The sequence below is a fragment of the Pyrgilauda ruficollis genome, unplaced genomic scaffold, assembly GCF_017590135.1.
Source record: "Pyrgilauda ruficollis isolate IOZ18807 unplaced genomic scaffold, ASM1759013v1 scaffold65, whole genome shotgun sequence".
Classification (NCBI taxonomy): domain Eukaryota; kingdom Metazoa; phylum Chordata; class Aves; order Passeriformes; family Passeridae; genus Pyrgilauda; species Pyrgilauda ruficollis.
This window is the reverse complement of record NW_024528266.1, coordinates 1,271,844-1,292,011: the sequence shown is the minus strand read 5'-3', so window position 1 is coordinate 1,292,011 and position 20,168 is coordinate 1,271,844. Positions and strand designations below refer to the sequence as shown.

Genomic DNA, 20,168 nt, shown 5'->3' with positions numbered 1-20,168 from the left:
CAATTATTTTAAGAGAAGGAAAAAATGCAAACCAGCTTTCCCACTTCTGAACAAATAGCACAACTACGGAGTGTTAACCCTTAACAGTCTGTGAAATGAAAACCTGCATGCATTGACTCTGCAGGGAAGGTCCTCCCACTTGCACTGGCAGAAGCAGAAAGGAACAATGTAGAACCGGTCAGACAGGTTTCAATCCCTTTCACATGAGATGCTTGGCACCACAGATCTCCCTTGGATCAAAATAGATAACATTTCCTCCTTAAGACAAATCAAAATGATTTAGGACTGAGCCCTACAATCCTAATGGACAAATGCAGACGGCTGAAAGCATCATGGGTTATCCTGATGCCCCAGCAAGGCTACCTGTTTTCCTGCATGCTCACAGCTCTATCCTTCCTCCAAGGCATCTTTAACTGTCCTGAAGGCAAAGGAAACCTTGACATGGACATCTTTGTGCAGATAGGAATTGATGCAAGAGCCTGGTACACCATCTTGCTTCCTCACTGGGAGGAAATAACCTAAAACATCTTCAGAAGAGAAGAGAAACATACAGGAGGAGGTGGGTGCATGCTAATATGGACAGGGAGGTGGAACAAAACACATAATGATCTTCAAATGCCCACCTGTGGTAAGAAAACCAGTGTGGGAACAGAAAGTCCTCTAAACTTCAGATGTTAAAAAAAGCCTTTGAAGATGAGCCCATTCTGAATTACAAGACGACTGTAAGAAACATGAAAACCACTTTATTTCTGCAGTGCTGTTTTCTACACCACTAAGATGTAAGACAGTACTCAGAGCTATCAACTTCCTTTTGTTCGTTTGTTTGTTGGATGGTTATTCACAGGAACGGCAGCTTTTACTTCAGCAGTAGAGATAAAAGTATTGCACTGAAATTCAAATGTCAAAGAATGCATACTCAAATGTCAAATACCAACAGACAAATGCCAACAGAGAAATGTCAGAAATACACCCATGTCTCCCACTGAATATAACTACATCTACCCAAATGCAAGCCACAGCATGATGTGTAAAAGCGAGAGTTTTTCTTCAGTTCCTTTGGGGCTGTAACACCACTGGTGTCAATAAATTCAGGTCCTGGCAGCAATCTGAGCGTATTACTCCAAGTACCTGGCTCTGGCAGAAAGTGCAGGCCTAATGATCCATGGTCTGCAAGGTGATGGATAACATTTACAGTCACGAGGGTACAAAATTGCTGCTTCAGGCAGATCCCACTCCAGGATTTGCTAACTCGTCACTAGGTGACGGAGCTCAGCACAATGACATTTCACATGGATTCTCCCACTGCTCATCAGGTATGATAGTAACCATGAAAGCTGAAGGAGGGGATGTGAAGATAGTTTTTTCTAGATACATGGCCTAATTTGACCAAATAAACCAAACATAAACATGAATTCCAGTTGTATCATAAACTATTTGCTTTTCTTGAGTGCTGGGAATAATCACCTATGAATATAAATGAACTCAGCAGTAGTACAAATGACTCCAGCACCCAAGCAGAACAGATTTCAAGCAGAAATTCTCTTTTCAATTCAATTTTCTCTTGAGAAATTCAAGTGTGTTTTAAAATCTTACTTTCTTTATTAAAATCAATTGACTGTTCCTCAGGAAAACAAAATAGCAATTCTTTACACAATTCACTTGATGGGAATCTCTGGTCCCAGTGACTTCAATGGGCCTTTTGTAATGATTTTACCCTTCATTATCTCCTATAAAAGTACTTGAAAATATGTTGATTAGTGAAGATGCATTAGCTCAGAAATTTCAGACAGTCTGCTAATTGCAGCTGCTTCTACTAGAGTTGAGAAATAAAAATGCTTAGGTAGTTCTGCAGTCAGATCACTAAATACATGAAAATCTGAAGTGCACTTTAATTAGTGTAGTTAACAAAAATATATCTGACTCCTGTAATTATTGTGATTTGCTTCCAACACTAGTAGCTCATATGCTATAAAGTAAATCCTAATCCAAGATAAAAGATGTCAATTTTTGTCAAATAGTAAAATTCCCCAAAAATCTTCTTCTTTGTCTCTGAAGCAATTGTTTTAAGAAACCTACCTTGTTTTTTAACTCTGTGCCACTGACTAGAAATACCATATTAATTTTAAATTATTCTTATTCAATTTATTGCAAACATTTTAAATAATTAGTTGGAATTTTTAAAAGGAACTTCTGAGAACAATTATCATATTCTCACAATATATACAGAACTTTCTAAAGAATATTTTTTTTTCTGTACGCTTGTTTTTAAAGATTTCTCTCGATTATTGAGTGTTGTTTAGGAAAAAAAATTGAAACAGTTTTAATCTGTTCTACACTGGACCCCTTCTTCTTTTTAACCAGCTGCAGTGCATCATACAACTCTTCAGAGAGGCATTTACTGTCTTTTTCAACAGGAAAATTTTAATATTTAAATTTAATTTTAAATGCTCATCTTGGCAAACGTAAAAAACCCCACATACTTTTAGTATCTTAATTTTAAACTTTGCTTTTCTCCTCAACAGGATTGTATGATGCTGAGTTTCATCACCTAATTATATTCTGCGCAAAGCTCTATTCTCCTTGACCAACTTCAAACCCATTTCCCTCTGAAGACAGTGAATGTCTCTTTGTTCTTGAACTATCATAAAGAGTAAACAAGAAAGGTTCAAAAGACCTGTTTGTATTACCCCACTGTAATTACCCCACTGTTTTACACAAGTTAGGTGTGCCCACAGTCATTAATATCTGTTGAAAGATATTGTTTTAAATTACTGTTTTAAAACCAAATTCCACTATAGCTTAAATTAATAGTACGATTCTAAAACACACCATCAAGAGTTAGAATAGCCAGGAGGTTTTTTGTACTTCTATATTCCCAAGATCTTTTTGTGAGTCTCTCTTTCTTTTCCATCTTTTTAGGAATGAAAGAACACAACTTAGTGCTTCACTCAGGCATTCACCCAGACAAGCCTGAAGTCAAAAAAAAAAAACCCAAAGTCAACCAAATAAATTAAATGAAGAGACACAGATTTGTCTTAGGAAGGCAGCTCTAAAGAATAAATAGCTCCTCAGTGCATAGCATGGAAAATAAATCAAAATATGTTGAAACAGACAGAATTTAAATGTAAGGGAATAAAGACTTATCCAACATTCTGGTCTCCAAAGACTCTCTGTAAGGTACCTCCAAATATCAACCAGATCCAGTTCTGTCTACTTTCTGAAGCATCTGTCAGGACCTCTGCTCAAGGTGACATAACTATAGGACCCTGTGTACATTGGGGTATTGACAAGAGATAAAAGAGCACAAACAGAATAACAATTCCAATGAATAGTGGAGGAGAAAGTTCAGTTTTTAGACACTTTGGACTTCTTATCTCTTCCTTCTTTCAGAGTACTTATCTGTTGCTCCAGAAGGAATGCAGACGATGCACTTCATCATGAAGTGATACTGACACATGGACCCAGTTTACATATATTAAGAAAACACTCTCATTTCCTTTCAATCACTTCATGTTCCTCCTATACAAAACCCAGTATGATGTGATACACTGAATGAAGAGATCTTGGTATTTTTCTGGAAGTCTGTCTTTGAAGGAGAGTTGCTCCTGGAAAAGCCTATTAGTATTTTGTTTACCTGTGAAGTGCCATATGATTTTTGTCATACCAGATGAGCAGTTGTTTAAAGTTAAGGGTATTCATTGCAAATAGAGACATGTTTCCACCATCTGTTAGACAGGACTTAAATTTAGTTTTAAACTGGCAAAATTCAAATACCAAGAAAGAGTAATTCTGCTGGACAGATTGTTACAGGGAACGGCATATATAAATCCAAGCTTTTGGTCTGTGTCTGGCAGCTAAATACATAACATTAACTTATTTAACTTATTCTGTGGAAGTTAATTCCTATTAGTGCACAACGCATTTATTTCAAGAAGAGGCCATAGAAGTTTTATCTATTCTACAAAAGAATTTCTCTTTCCATAGCTATAAATTCTAATCGTATAGCAGGTGGAGCATCCCACTTTGACCAAGTATCAGAGACCATTCTGGGTGCTCTAAACATAATTCAGTGTAAGATTTGCTATTTTGGACAGGGGCTGTAAGGGTTAAAAACCAACAGATTTCACTGGTCTTTTGGGACAGTCCATCAGAAGGTTAACACATTCTGCATTACAAATGGTATCTTGATCAACACAACCTGCTCCAAGACCAATTTGAAATAATGAAACAGATGAATATCTCAAAGTTCAAAGCTTTTCTCCTATGTCTTACTCCTTTAACAATAGAGAACGCCATGTCATCTGCAATCGAATGCTTTTCTATTAACATGGAACACAAGAAAGGTTTTGAAAAAAATCAGCAATGTCTTGCTTGATTATATGTAGCCTCACCTTTCGGATGCCTCTGCCAAGATCTTCTCCATAGTTTGTTCCCAAAATTTCAAAATGCACATTGGGATTCCCCCCATTTTCTGCAAATTCCAGCTCTCCAGTCAAGCCATTCACTCCACCCTATTGGAAAAAAAAAAAAAAAAAAGGAAAATTGACTGAAAACTTTTAAGTGGGTAATTGTAACAACCTTTAGTTTCTTGAAGGCCTTCATGCACTAACCATGCAGGATAGGTAACTACCAGAAGTAGGATAGTTTTTCAAAAGACCATGGTTCCCAAAAAATTCTAAAGCTTAAATTATTCCTGTATCATAATGAAGTTCTTCACAGAAGAATTAAACTCAGCAATGCTAAGCAGAGTCAATACAAACAATAGTCTTACTCTTAGCATATTTGCACTCCAGTTTTTGCTCTTTGACCCATCAGTATGTATGTATTGGCACTTTAACTCCAACAAATTAAAAAAAAAAAAAAAGAACGTCGTTTTTTGCAAAGAAGTTTAGTAAAAGCAAAGTTAAACACAAACACACAGAAGAAATTGGACAAAAATTAGTTATGTTTGTTGATCTTTTATTTTTCCCCTCAAATGCTTCTCCCCCATGAAAGATTTCCACATGAGGGCAGGCTAAGGTTTAGACCTTACACACTTTTTGACCTCAACATATATCTGCACAAATGAAGAAGGGATTCATTCAAGGTCTAGCTGAATGCAGCAATTTTTCTTTTTCCTCCCAATTGTCCTTTACTAAGAATATATGACATGGGCAACAATGGAGCACCTCTTCAAGCTTGTTTTAATGTATTTACAGTTTTGCTGGAAGGGGTTAAAATACTAGAGATGAAACACTGGAGTGAATAATCCACACAAAGAATTAGAGTCAAAAGGGCTATACATGCCACAGCCATACTCAAAATCTATTCCAGAGTTAATTCAACATGACACACATTTCATCTTTGTATAAGAACTGTGATGACCTGAACTATAAAATCAACAGAGCCATGTGAAATGCTGATAACGAAAACCTTTACCCTTCAAAAATTTCTTCAGTTTACAGATGGAAGGAAAACTTGATGTTTAGCCTTCTCCCTCAAAAAACCAAAAAAAAAAACAACCCAAAAAAACCCCCCAAAAAACCCAAAAACAAAAAAAAACCCAGACCCGTAAAAAACATTTTAAGAATGTACAAAAACAAAAAAAAAAAATCTGCCTGGTGTAAAAACCCCATGAAATGCATAGTTTTTCTCCAAAACATAAGGCATGAACTTTGCAGTTGAGATTGCTGTTTCACTTAGGAACTTTTCTACTTAAACTGGAGAAACTTGCAATATAAACTACCTAGCTAAGCACACAAGTCTTGCTGAATCATGATATTAAAAGCTTTATTCTTACATCTTCAATCTGGACAAAATCCAGGAAGGAATACAAAATTTGCATCTCCATTGCAGATTGCTGTGAAATAACAGAATGTTCTCCTACTTTTATAAAACATTACTGTGATTATAACAAAAGTAATGAAATTAATCATTGAGATGACACTTTTAGAATTTACTAGAAACTAGTCCTATCAGGGAATAATACATAAATAATTATATATTAAAATAATAATACAAATAGTATAATAATAGAAGTATTTTATGAGTGCCATTTACAGTTAAAACCAGTAAAATACTTTGTGTATATACATGTTTAATGATTCAAAAAAATATTTTCCATAATATTTTCTTTCTATAGCATTTACTTTCTTATTCTGTACTAGAACAAAAATAAATTTAGAAAAAGAAAGGAAAAAAGCCTGATTAAGGGTACATCTAAACAGACTTTTTCAGGAAGACTCTGGCAATTGCAAACCAGAAAATTTCAACAAATGTTTTGGTTAGCAAGACACTCTGATTACTTTTTATCCTGACTACCATCCTGCTATAAACAGACCTTTGTGGCTCTTAGATTGGGGTTAGCACACCTCTGGCTGGTTCAGAGTAAAGACAGTGAACTTGTGTTTAGCTACAAAATCACTTGAAGATATCCTTTGGTAAATAACCAAGTTATGCAAATATAAACCTTTTACTCTAACTTCAATTTGACTTCATCCTACTCGTGGACCAGAAGCAGAAACCTGCTCCATATACCTTTTCTCTCATCTGTTTTTTTGAATACCTAAGGCACAGTTTCACAGAAGAGGAGATGGAGAAGTGCCTGTGAAGTGGCACAGACCTGTAAGAGTTGGGATGCCCAGCTGATTGCTCAAAGCCTCCATCTGGACACCCTACCAGGTACTGATTTGGTTATATTATACTTAATATTTCCTATATTGCTTCCTAATACCTCACACTGGGTATTAAACCTGTGGGTATGAGGTAATTAAAGCCTGAAAATTAATTAAACTGGTATAGACAACCTGAGCAGCAGCATGGTTTCAAGTGAGCCACAAGCAGGACATGGAAAAAGGGAGGGGAAACTCTGGAACAGTGTGGTAAAAGAAAGGAAATATTCAACAAAAAACATTTTAATCTCTTCACACAGATGCTTTGTACAGCAGCAAATAGAAATGAAGAACACAGGATTTTCAATCTAGAAAATTTACGTGACTTTCTTTTCTAGACTGAGAGCAGCCTCAATATTTTAAGGAACATGGAGATAAAATGTAAATGATTTTCTGAGATTTGGGATAGCAGTTTAAAATTTTAACAAACTTTTAAATTTATTTTTATAATCTTTGTCCTTATTTGAGTAAATACAATTAAAAATAATTCAAATAATCATTTAACCTCAATTATACTTGAAGTAAGCAATCAATCAATTTCTTTAGAAAACACAGGATTCTTTGGAAATATATGTCCCCTTTCATACAGTACAGGTAACAGAATTACCTAAGATGTTTTGGAATTTGATCTCTATCCAGAAACTTTGTATGAGTTTGTTTAACTTGATTTTTAAATGGCTGCAATTGTCAGGGCAAGATACAAACTCTGAGTCCATCAGATTTATTTGTCTGGAACCCAGTCTTAATCACAACAACATTATTTCTCATTTATCTCATTATTTGGCAATCTACCATTCTTTGAAAATTTCTTATTAACGAATTCAATCAGAGCTTCCTCTCCTAGAGTGTGTACATCTGAAAATAGTGTAATAAGAGCTCCCATTAGAATGGGAATGCTGCCAGCTTGGGAATGGAAGAGATAGAAAGACAAAACAGCAAAGAACCGCCCATATAATAGCAACAACACTAAATTTATAGGAAATTTCTTGGAGGTCTTGGTTTCTCCTCCGTGTCTGGGACTGATCTTGTTGGACCTGCAGGCCATGCAATCCTGTTATTGCTCTCCACTGCTCCTCATTGTCCCACACAGCCTTTCCACAAGGCTTACACAACTCTGGGTGCTGTTAGGGCTGACAGAGGGGAGAGGATATCGCCTAGGAAGATTTTCAGGGCGCTGCTCCAGTTTTTGAGAGTAGTTTTTCACAGTGTGGATCTGTCTGAAGCACTTGATTTACAGCATGTGTTTTATCCCTCTGCTAGTGCCTAGTGGAAGGGGATCACAAAGGAAATGACCATCTATATGACAGCCACTGATGCAGTAACTTCCTGATGAGATTTTCCCAAATGACTTTAGTGTTAATCATGATAACGGGTAAGAATAAAAGAAATGGCTCATTCCATTTAACTCACAGAAACAATGCTATTTGGAGAAGAATGAAGACATATTTTTTATCTACCTCCTCAAATTCTTCTGAGGTTCAACTGCAACCATGCAATTTCCTGACACATTTAAAACTGAAGAGTGAAATGTCAGTTGGGAGGCCAAAAATGTTTTACTTACAATTCTGATCACTGCTCTGGGCTTTGCAGAGCTGTTATAAAGCTTGGCAATATAATTAAAGCCTACTTGAGTCCCATCTAGACTGGCAAGATAAACTATAGTTTATATATGCTTAGGCACTACTATACTGTAAGTCCCTGAAGAAAGCACTATTTACCTAGCAGTCAGGACCTCACTTGGGAATGTCAGCATGCCAATCATCAGCTATAAAATATTGTACTTGCTCTCAGCTTCTGTTCAAACTTCCGCTTCTTTTTTCTTCAGGTACCAGCTATTTTGCAATTAAGGAAAAAAAAATGGGCTATATCCTACTATAGGCAAGAAAAAAATGCTATAATCAGTAAATACATATTTCACATTTTATTCTTGAAAAACCCTGATCCTGAGAATATTGTTGAGTTTTCAACTAGCACAGACAATCCAATCCACATTGAAAAACAATTTGGTGTCTTTTTTGCATGTCACCACTGAGTGTCACTGACATTTCTGAGACCAGGGCTAGTTGACAATTCCACCTGTGATTCATGAAACAGCAAAAGGTACAGCTCTTTTTCCAGAAAGGGATAGGCCCTGTGTTGCTGCTAGCACTGAAAATTTGCTGTTAGTGAGCTAAACAAATGTGACAGCTGCGAAGAGCCCCGGGACATGTGAGAGAAGGGATATGCAGAAACTTGATGCCATCTTGCTGAGTTGATCCTCCCTATAATCCTACTTACACTTATTCCCAAGCTACTCAGGAAGATTAATTTTTCCCAAAGTAGAATTATTTTCTAGTGATACTTATTCCTCCAACTGTGAAACAGCTTTACTGAGAAACAAACAAGTGAGCATGTGTTTAGGGATAGCTCCTATAACAAAAGTGAATTTAAACTAATTGCTGGAGCTGGCCAAATTCATTAGAAGGATTGTATTTCCTGATGAATTTAACTGTTTATTCAGTTCCAGAATGGGCAGGAACAGATATTAGATTTAAATAATTGTGGTGGGTTTAAAATGTTTTCTTTAGGCTTTGTCCAATCAGCTGGATTCACAAAGAAAAAAACGCTTTTGTAGCAATAGCAGTGCATGAGTCAAATGCTCAGCAGTGAAAAGTAACAAATGACAATAAGGAATGATTTAGACAGCTTTTTTACAATTGTAAGAAATGTTGGAAACACTAATTTCCTCTCATTGCTTACTGTCCTTTACTAGCTCATTAACTAAAAAGAAACCAGTTTATTTACCACTGGGGTAAAAAATTTAACAAATGCTGCTGCAGGTTAAACATCAGCATCCCTTTCTCTTACCTTCTTCAGTGAGTAGCTTAATAAAAATTTCCCACCTTTTCTCTTATTTCCCCCTCCAGAAAACAAAGAAAGGTCTCCCTCTGCAGCTAAAACACTGCCAGATGTTCCTGTTCCTGGATCTTTCCAGAAAAATTCTCAACTCTTTTTCCCTTCAAAACCTTGAGTATTTGTGTATAATTTGACTCCTAGTGAAGCCACACTGAGAGGAGGGACAACCAGAGACCAGGTGATGATTTCAGCTCTGCAATACAGGTCACCAAGAAGGGTGAATTAAGATGCTGCAGAGGATGGAAGTTCTTTTTCCAGGAGTATTTAAGAAATCTCCAAATGCAGTTTCACCCTGAATTATATCAATATATTACTATGATATTCCATTACACATCACCACTGGCAACAGTGGAGATTTCAAAATGAAAATGAGGAACTTGTAATTTGGGAACTATTTAAACACCACATGGTAACTTTCATCTGTTTTCTTTCAAAATTAAGTGAAACAGGTATGCTTTTGAGAAAAAAAAATCAGTTGATTTTAGAGGACTCTCCAGGACAACAGAAGAGAAAATATGTTTAAAGAATAAGGCAAGATGGGAAAGAGAAGAATTCTCAGGAAGAGAGATTAAGTAGGGGCTTTTTTCCCTTTTGGATTTTATTATTTTTCTGATACCTCATCAGACATTCATCAATGCCAAATTTGTAATTTCAAAAGTACACAGCTGTGATCCCATGGTCCTTCTACATAAATGCTTTAGTGAAAGAAAAGAGAAAGTAGGCCATAAAACTAAAGCAGAATTCCTGTTCTTGTGCAATTCCACCTCTCAGCTGCAATCTTCAACTTTCCTCTGCCTATGGGTTGAAATGCTACTGACATTCACACAGAGTAAAATTTCTGTATTTCATTTGGATTAAATTTTGACTTTCAATTTTAGCACATTACTTCTAGAAATTCATCTCTGTCAGCACAATGCAGTGTAAGGAGTATTTGGATTATTCAATTTACACCAATTAAATAGTTTCATAACAAAGCCATCTAATTGAAATAGCAGAGAAACCCAAAAGTGACAGGATTGAAGCATGGTTAGGTGCACAGATCAGGAATTTCTTTGGCATTTGATTAATTTTTTAGCAAGCTAACAACAATTCTAGAATTTCCACTTGCTCCTACCTTCTTGAATGTTTTCATAATTCTCCTGGGCATTTAAATGGAAAAGTGTGCAAGAGTATTTACAAAATCCAAGGCAAGAAGAGAACCAGCTTGCCTGAATCATAGGTCAAAATACACAGAACTGCCAAATGTGAATTGGAAATTGCTCAAACAGGTTAAGAGCAATTCACTTTGGAGTCCCTTAAAGACCTATCCTGCCCCTGAATAAGAAATGTGTCCTGGATTATTCTTGCAGTCTCATGAGTTCAAACTGTTAGAATGGAAAGTGGAAAGAGATACCAAATATATCCTTGAACTACCATTTTGGAGGTAATGCAGATTAACCTGGCACTCGGTAAAATATAAGCAGTGTTCAAAGGAGTCTTGCATTTTGCCTGCATCATCATAATTTCTGGTAAAGCTGAATACCTAATGAAGAATAGCAACTTCTCAAGACAACATTATATTTTAAATTATTTTTTGCCCTGTAGTGAAAGCCATAAATAAAACACCATTTGAATTTTTTTTATCATCCTTTTTTTTTTTTTCCCCTGTGTTTACAACGCCAGCACTTTAAATGTATGTATGAATTATCAGGAAGTGTATGAAGACAAATGAGGAGGCAGTTTTACTAAAGACATCAATAACACAAAGAAAATGAGCCAAAAAAACTTACAGGGAAGCGCAAACTCCCAACCTGTTCATACTGACTAAATACTGGAAGACTGTGATATTTATCTGTAAGTCTGTGGAGGCTGTACACATCATGAAGAAAGGAAATAACGAAGAGAAATTACATTTAAAGACTGAAGAACAGGAAAAGCATCTTGAGCATGACAAGGATTAAGGGAGGAAATAAAAATCACAGGGAAGCAGCAACATTGGATAAAGCTGTATCGAGACTTACACTTTGCAGTTGAGACGACCACAATACACAGAGTAACACCACACAATTTCAGAAGGCTTCAAGCATTACTCCCTACAGAGTAACATCATAACACTTCACAAGGCTTCAAGCTCTGCCCTTCATTGCCCTTCAGCCCAACCTTTTATAGTCTTCATCTTACATGCACTGTCCCTGTGTGCCCTCTGCTCCCTTTGGTGATGGGTCAGTGCCCCTGGGCACTCCATGGCTCATTGCTGTCAGTGCTGCTCACCTGCTGCTCACAGCTGCACCCACTGGGGATCAGGTTCAATCACAGCCCCATTCCCAGTTCCCCCAAACTCTGTGCCCACAATTCCCCTTTTTATCCTTTTAAATAAATGCTATATTTACAATCTCTCTATAGGGCCCTTGTAGAAGAAATAGCAAATGTGGTAGAAGTATCTCTTGTGCAGGCTCTACTAACTCTGGAATGTGTCTTGATTCACTCCCTAAACTTATACTACATATAGTTGTACAACTTTATAAGGTAACACACAAGAATGACAGCTGTATAATTCCATAGTTGCTTTGAGGGGGCATCTAACATGGGCTGAATGCAATGAGTAGGCACCCAGTGAACTCTAGAATCTGTTGAGTGCACTTTGCTTATGAAATATAAACTTTTACACTTATGTGTAATCAAAAATTAATAGTTGTAATTTGCAAACACAATATACATATTTCACTACCAAACACACTATACTGAACAACAGAGCTACTCTTTCCCCAGCTCCCAATGTTGCTTTAATGACTTCTCTTGTTCGTTTTAGTTTTTGTTGTGTTAGTTGGTCACTGTAAGCCTCTCTTGTCCTGCTCTGTTTTCTGTTCTTTTAAAGTCTCATAGAGCAATCTCCAGGTAGTAGCCAAATCTACAGCTGTCTTGTCCCCTTTTGATACTACTTCCTATAGTCTTTCTCCAACTTCTTTCTATGTTTTAACACTAAAAGCAGTACTTGCATCTGCCTCAAAATCTTGTGACTTTGCCCATAGTAAAACATTACAAAGGGCATAGTTAGTAGTCTTAATACCTATTCTTTTCAACAAAGCTTTCTGTGTAGATAAAACACTTATTTCCCATTATGTTCCTAGCAGCTTACTTGTGCCCCAGGTGTCAAAATCAGTCTGGTCTGGACTAGGCAGTGTCTCCTCGCTGCTCTCAATGCGATGCTGGGCTCTGTCTCTGGCTGTACCTCATCCTACAGTCCAACCCCAAATCATGTCAGGGTCACCATTACGTTGCAGTTGAAAAAGCCACAATACACAGAGGAACACCATAGCACTTCAGAATGCTTCAAGCATCTGCCCTTCATTGCTGTTCAGTGCAACCCTTCATAACCCTCATGTCCATGCAGTGTCCCTGTGTGCCCTCTGCTCCCTTTGGTGACGGGTCAGTGCCCCTGGGCACTCCATGGCTCATTGCTGTCAGTGCTGCTCACCTGCTGCTCACAGCTGCGCCCACTGGGGATGAGGCTGGGCCAGCCCCACTCCAATTACCACAAACTGTGTGTACCTACAGTTACAGGAACGGTTTTGCAGTGGCACAATATAGCCGAGATAATTTAGAGGTTTCCTTATTCCCATTTCTATGATTTCACTTTATTAATGTCAAAGGCAGCGCAATGGCAAACTCTGATGAACATTACCCAAGTGCAATCCTGCAATTTTTGCACATTTCTTTCACAAACAAAACAGTAAATTTATTTTCTTTACTTCCTAACCTGTGAAATTTCTTCAACAGTGACACCTGTTGACCTTTGACACTTTTTCTTCCTTGAGCATCCAACCGGTTTGGTAGTTTTGCTAAACATGGAGAAGTAAATACTGCCTCAGGAGGAAATACTGCCTAATGTGAGTATTTTAAAAATCAAAGATGAGGAAATACAGGGAAAAAGTACCTTCTTGATGGTTTCCAGCATTGATCGCCCTCCTTGCCAGGGTTTTGAGTTCTTCCTGATGCAGGTGAGGCTGGCCATGCTGTGCCACTTCCTGTCCTCCAGCTTCTTATGAAAGGCATTTGCCAGCAGGAGGACAGTGTCATATATATACAGGTTTGAAATCTGTAAAGAGATGAAAAGGGAAGCATTAGCATAACTATTTGTAGTCTTCTCCTAGCAGCCAGAATTTATAATTTGTTTTGCCTCACCCATAATCCTCTGGTAATTAAATACTTTATTTGGTTTTAAGAAGAATCTATGAGAGGCAAAATGGCACACATTTGGGCTTTGGTAAAACCTGCAGCTGGGGGCTGTAAGGCTAAAAGTGATGAACACTAAACAAATTACACACACATGAGAAGTACAGGCAGCCCAACCACTGGCACAGCTCCACTTGCCAGATTTATAGCTCTACTTATGACCATAAACAGACTTCCTTTTATTTTTAACCAGTTCCTTGTGAGACTCAGTTTTTCAGTCATCAAATATTTGGACACCATCAAATTATCTTCAAGGCTGTTTAGTTCTTTTGAAAAGCAGAAACTCTGAAAATTTAGAATAGATTTTATAGTGTTATTTTAGTCCTGATTTGTGCCAGTCAATTCTGGTCGACACTTTCTGGCATGAAATAAGACTCAATGAAATTCTTGTCAGTGTGCAATTACATGTTGATTCTGCAATTTGTAGTGTTTTCTGTCAGTGTTTGACATTGGCTGCTAATTCCTTGCAGGACAAAACTCTTAGAGAGTACATGTGCATATGTTTCACTGTGAGCACAGCTGCATACAGTGTGAGTAAGTTCTAGTTTGGGATTAAAAGCAGAACAGTGGAATTCAAGAAGAGCAATCACTTGTGTGCCCCTTCCACTTAACCATGTTTTAGTTCTATGTACTATGTATGTATGTGCTTTTAAATGCACACAGTGCAAAATCAGATGTGAGAGATACAATTAAAAGTAAAAGAACAGAAGCTCAGGACTCATGGACACTTCTGAAACAACTAATTTACAATATAGTTTTACATCATCTTTTCTGTCCTCAGATGGCAGGAACATTTAAGTTACTGACAGTATCATAAAAAGAAACCTCAGCTGTCCTGAACAGAGGTTCTCAGGAAGAAAAATTATGTTCAGTAATGAAAAGGACTTTTGGGAATATTATTTTTAGATAACCTATTGGTCATCTAAAGTTATTGAGGGAAACAGAGTTTCCTCAGGTGCATGATAAAGGGCTCTGTAGAACATTTCTAGTGCCTGACAACAAATTAGCCAGTGGCAATTGGAGGCGAGATTGCTGGGATTTTTTTCTCCATCAGTCACAGACAAACCAAAAGACATTTCCTCAGATTTGTGGAATATGTTGGCTGCTCTCTGAAAGGGTTTTTTACAAAGCTATAGGTGGTGTGCCTAAAGTTTGAAAAGAAGAAAGAAGCTTACAAATGGAAAGTATGGAAATTTAGTAGCCCTATTCTGCTTTTTAAATATATCCAAAGACTGGATAGTATAGCCCTGCAGCTATTGGCAGGGGGTATATGGCAAGGAAGCACAATAATGCTGAAGATCTGAGATACTGATTGGCAAATTCACATATCACCTTAAAAAAGGGGGAAAAAAAGTTTAAAAAACCCAAAAACCTCTCTTCCTGCCTAATTAGTCCTCTCCACATAATATCTTTCAATGTTTTTATTTCCTTCTTAAATACCATCTTTATGCTGGCTTTGCTCATGTCATCCACAAACTCCTCTGTTAGTAGCACAGATGCACAGAACCTCTGATCCTTAGTGCCCTTTTTCTTTAAATGATCCTTCACTGTGTCTTTCTTCTAAAGAAGGTGCTTCTTTATTCTTACTTGAGCTCCTCTTGTGGCTGTGAACATTTCTATTTTGGTAGTCACCCAGGAACAAAATCTACTTTCTTCAGATGCACAGGCCAGGCATCACCGTGCATGGCAGGATTAAAAGCATGGATTGAGGATCTGGGCCCAGGTTAATCAAGCATTTTAAAAACAACTGGGATGATTTGCCTGCATATTGTAAACCTACAAAGAATTCAAAGCATTTCAACTAAAACTGTGCTTCCCCAATGAAGTCAGCACTAGAGGGACATTTGTTGGAGCAGGGAGGGGAGGAATTATCACTGGGCTGTGAGGCAAGCTTCTTTCTATACAAGTCTTTGCCAAAGGGGAAAAAAAAAAAACCACACCACCTCTGGAGAGCAGAGGGAATAAGGTCACTAATGAGACTAAATTGGTACATGAAGGGCTGTGGATGCCAAGTCATCATTTCCCAACAAAATGACATTACTTTCAAGGTAACTTCTGTAGCCTACTACCATGGGAATAGAAGACAATTGTCACAGTTCATGAGGAAGGATGCACTCACTAATCTAAGAGTAATCTAGCTGGGCCTTCATCAAGTATTAACAGGGCTCAGGAGGACAGAGTTCAGCAGTTATTAAGCATTGTTAGCCCCTCACTAATAGTTGAGCTTAACATTTACTGCAATCAATCACTGATAATGCAATGATAAAGACCCTACAATTAATTCCTGTTTCTCAAAATCACCCTTCCCTGTCACTACCAGAAGTATGCTTCGTTAATATCTGTCCTGATGAACAGAAGGGGGTTGTAATTTAAAGTCACTTTACACCTTTATTAATTTCCCACATAAATTTACTGGGGCATTTAATGCACTGCCTGGTGTCTATTACTATTCCCTTATTTATTCTAAATCTGTTAGGCTAAGGGCTGGACACTTGCATTACCAAGAAGTATTTAACTGCATAACCTTCTGTTAATGCAATTTAAAATTCAGATGTGATTATTTTATCCAGAGTGTGGAAGAAAGGTACTTAGCATCAGATTAAGGATGAATGATTAATCTGGATTATTAGTGTTTATTTTATATGTACCTATAATATTGCACATAGTTTTTAGACAAAAGGGTAACAGTACTAAATTCTTCTGTGAATCCAGTTTTTAAATTTCTGCCTTCAAAATGATACAAATTTATAGAATTTGTTTCAATTAGGCCAAAGATACAGTGAGACATCTTCACCAGAATATTTTTCAGTGTTTTAATAAAGATGCTGAAAAAAATTAATTATTCACACAGACTTTAGGGGAAGTAATTCAGAAAAAAAAAACCCAAGAACTTCACCCTTATAATTTCCAGAGAATGTTTCTGATTAGTCACACTTCGGTGTCATTAAAAACAAAAGCTTTAGTAATTTCAATTTATAAACTGTTCCAACTCCCCACTGGATTAGAAACTAATTTATAATATTGTTGGGTAGAACAAAGAAGCAGCAAACAAACCCCACAGCTACTCAAAGGACTGTGCATCATAAGAAGGCACAGGGGAAATTGTGTCAGAGTTTTCCTTCCTTTCAGTTTATAATGGTGTCTCACTCAGCTAAAATAATGAAGTACAGCCATCTCAGGGAAAGCATCACAAAAGCAACTCAGCTGCACAAAACAATTAAATCAGTCCAGCTTCCATCATTCCCATTGAACCAAAATACTAGGAAAGCTTCCAGTAGGAACATTGTAGCTCTCCAAGCTATAGGTAGATCATGATGCACAGGTTAAGATGTAAGATCCAATCCAACAAATTAAATGGAATTTGCCAATTGGTCAAGACTAACTTTGAATTCTAGAACTTATCTTTCCTGGATTCACACAACTGCTGAAGTGAAAATAAAAGTGAAGTTGAAGAGAAAGACAAATCAAAATGTAAAGCATCCCACTGACACGTGACTTTTGTTTTCTGCCTTGCTGCAGTCAGGAACTTTGTTCATGAGAACTGCTCTTTGCACTCTCTGACTCCTGCACGTGACCACACTCTCAGCTTGAACACACTGTCCCTGACTGCCAAAGTTCTCCCAGGACCATGCTGCCATCACACAATGGCACAGCCTGAAGGATTTTTGCCCTTCTGAAACAGTCTGTAGATATGTCCTATGCATCAATGCACATCACACAGCCCTGCTTGCTTTGAGAACTCTAATAGGATCCCTGTGTTCTCTGCTACAACCAATTATACGTGTCATCAATAATTGCTGGCTGGTTGTTTTGTGAATTAAAATTAGTGACACAAAGGCTCTTACAACTAATCTGAAACAGGACAAGACTATCCACTTTGTCCCTTACATATTTTCATTTTAAACAGACACTCTTGAAGACCTCCCTATTTTCCTCCCATTGTTTTCTCTCATTCTTCTCTTTCAGAATCATGAAGTGGCTTCTTTTAGCTGCTGGGACACATAAGGTCTTCCCTCCACTAGTAAAAATAATAATATCTAGCCATCTTTCTATAAATGCAGAAATGTTCACAGAAAAAAAAAAAAAAAAAACCCCCAAAAAAACCCCAAAGTAAAATCAACATAGTAAGCCAATTTCACACTCCTGATTTGCCTAAGCTTTGTCATGATGAAACCTAATGAGAGACGCAGAGGACTTGTTCTTGGAAAAACTATGTGAAGTCAGGAGGACAGGGATCCTGTTGCTGTATTCCTGTGGTAGGAACCTATCATAGTTTAATTGTAGTTTGCAATTAACACTGACAATAAGGCCTCCTTGGAACTTCAGCATAGATCTAGATGTATACACCAAGGCATTAAAAGCGATGATTGGGTGCTCCCAGGAAGACTTTCTTATTGACAACATATTTGAGGCTCAGAGAAGCACAGCAGCTCAGGAGATATTGACTACAGGGAGGAAGTTCTTTTGGGTGAGATGACAAAAATTAAATTTAGCAGGGCACCAAAATGACTGCCCTACTACCTGGAGACCAGGTTGCTTTTTTGGATGTTTATCTCTATTGCTGTGGAGCAGGCAAGTGGTTGTTCCCCATCAGACACATTCACACCCTCCCCAACTCCAGATATTTCCTCACCACGCCATGAGCCATTAAACCACATGTCAGAGAGGACATGAAAAATAAGTTACAGTAAGCTCCTGGGGGAAAACTTAGAAGTTATCTAGAAAGACAGGTCCCAGGTGGGTGTAGAGTGGTGTATGAGCTACCTCCATGCTTTGGGAGAAAGGGTCCTTCGGATCACACAGTGATGAAGATATTCTGTGGTTGCCACGGAAACAGCGCTGGCTTATGTTTTGGGGGACTGGAAATGTCTGTCGGATAATTGTTAACCTTCCAATTGACCTTCTCACCAGCTCCTGCACATCCACGTCATTTATTTCCTGGAAGATAAGGCAAGGGAGAGGATACGCATGAGTCAAAATTCAGAAACGTGACCACCAAATTATAAACAAAAAATAAACTGAGTGGACCAAGAGGCCTCTGATTGACACGCAGCTATTGTCAAACTCCACGGCAGCCTCAAAAGCAATATGTGCATGCTCATTAAAATAAATTATGGTATTCAAATACCACCCTTAACTGCAAAAGTTCTAAGTGTACTCTGCTCAAACCTCACCAAATATTTGTATTTTAATAGCTGTTTCATTTGGGGTTTCTCTGCCTCTCCTTTTACCTCTTCTGATCTTCTATTCAAAAGTGTTTCACAGCATCCTTGACAGATAATGTACAAATCAGCAGGGAGCCATAGCATGATGCATTTCTGAGTGCAGCACTGCTTAGGAGCAGTGAAGGTAGAGACAATGTTTCAGGCCTTAAGTGCTCATTTCCTAGATTCAGAATATCAAGAACCTATAAACAATGTGCTAGTTAGAAATCATTTACCAAAAGGGCAAAGAAAATGCATAAGAGCATTCTAGGTGTAAATGTGCTTGTTTATAGCAAGACCTAATTTAAAACCAAATTTTTATTCCATGGGGTACCTATTAAGGCTTACAGCCGAACACTCAAAATACTTAAAAGAAAAAATAACTAAGTAAATCCACCAATATTAAGCTTGAAGTATTAGCTTTAAGACAGGTTAGGGAAACAAGAAAAGCATTTTTTTTTACATAGCATAAATTCCTGCAGGTTGGGAACATGGTGTTTTATTTGAATTGGTTGAATTATGAGTCCCTCAGGGAAGTTGAACTAGAGGAACACAGGCTCCCAAGCAACAGCAACTGACTCCAACCTTCACATAAGAACTTGAACTTCAGTTAAACATGTTTATTCCTGGTGATTCAAATAGCTGGTAGCTTTCAAGATAATTCTGTGTCTGTATATTCCTGTAAAAATTGTAGAAATAATCTAAAATTTGTACAATCTTTTTAACCAGGATCTCTTTCTCATCATGCTGAACTATCCATGATCTGTCTTAACTGCAGAGGCTGATGCCCCAAACTTTCCAGACATTTAAAACTGTAGCTATGCCCCCAAGAAGGGAGGTGGATCAAGAGGCTCCTATTGGCAGCCTGCACTTAATATTCCTTTGCATACAGCTGCATTTTATTGAATATTTTTGATTCTCATTTGTGTATTTATAGCTCTGTCATTTTTCAAAGGATACGGCACATCTGCATTGTTAATATCTGTAATAAAACACCATCATCTTCTGCCTTAGCTTCCTGATCTATAACCGTATTGAAGAATTCAGGAGACACCAGGATAGACTTGATCTCAAATTATGGATTCTTTCTTTATGGAAACAAAGCCAAACTTTTTGAAAAAGCAGCTCTTTAAATGTCATGACAACCACCCCAGTTATTTCGGCTTTTTTTGCCGTTCCAGTATAATATCCTTTCATTATTTTGAAG

General features: G+C 37.5%; 1 protein-coding gene across 2 annotated transcripts in view; it reads right to left on the bottom strand.

Annotated features, from left to right (window-relative positions):
* GRID2 (glutamate ionotropic receptor delta type subunit 2) overlaps positions 1–20,168 on the bottom strand; it is a 676,953-nt gene that overhangs the window by 188,875 nt on the left and 467,910 nt on the right. For both annotated transcript variants that reach the window (XM_041484266.1, XM_041484267.1), the window contains 3 exons: positions 18,522–18,695; positions 13,459–13,620; positions 4,392–4,511 (listed from right to left, as the gene is read on the bottom strand). In XM_041484266.1, the coding sequence (XP_041340200.1) occupies positions 4,392–4,511; positions 13,459–13,620; positions 18,522–18,695 (456 nt within the window). The remainder of the gene's footprint in view (positions 1–4,391; positions 4,512–13,458; positions 13,621–18,521; positions 18,696–20,168) is intronic.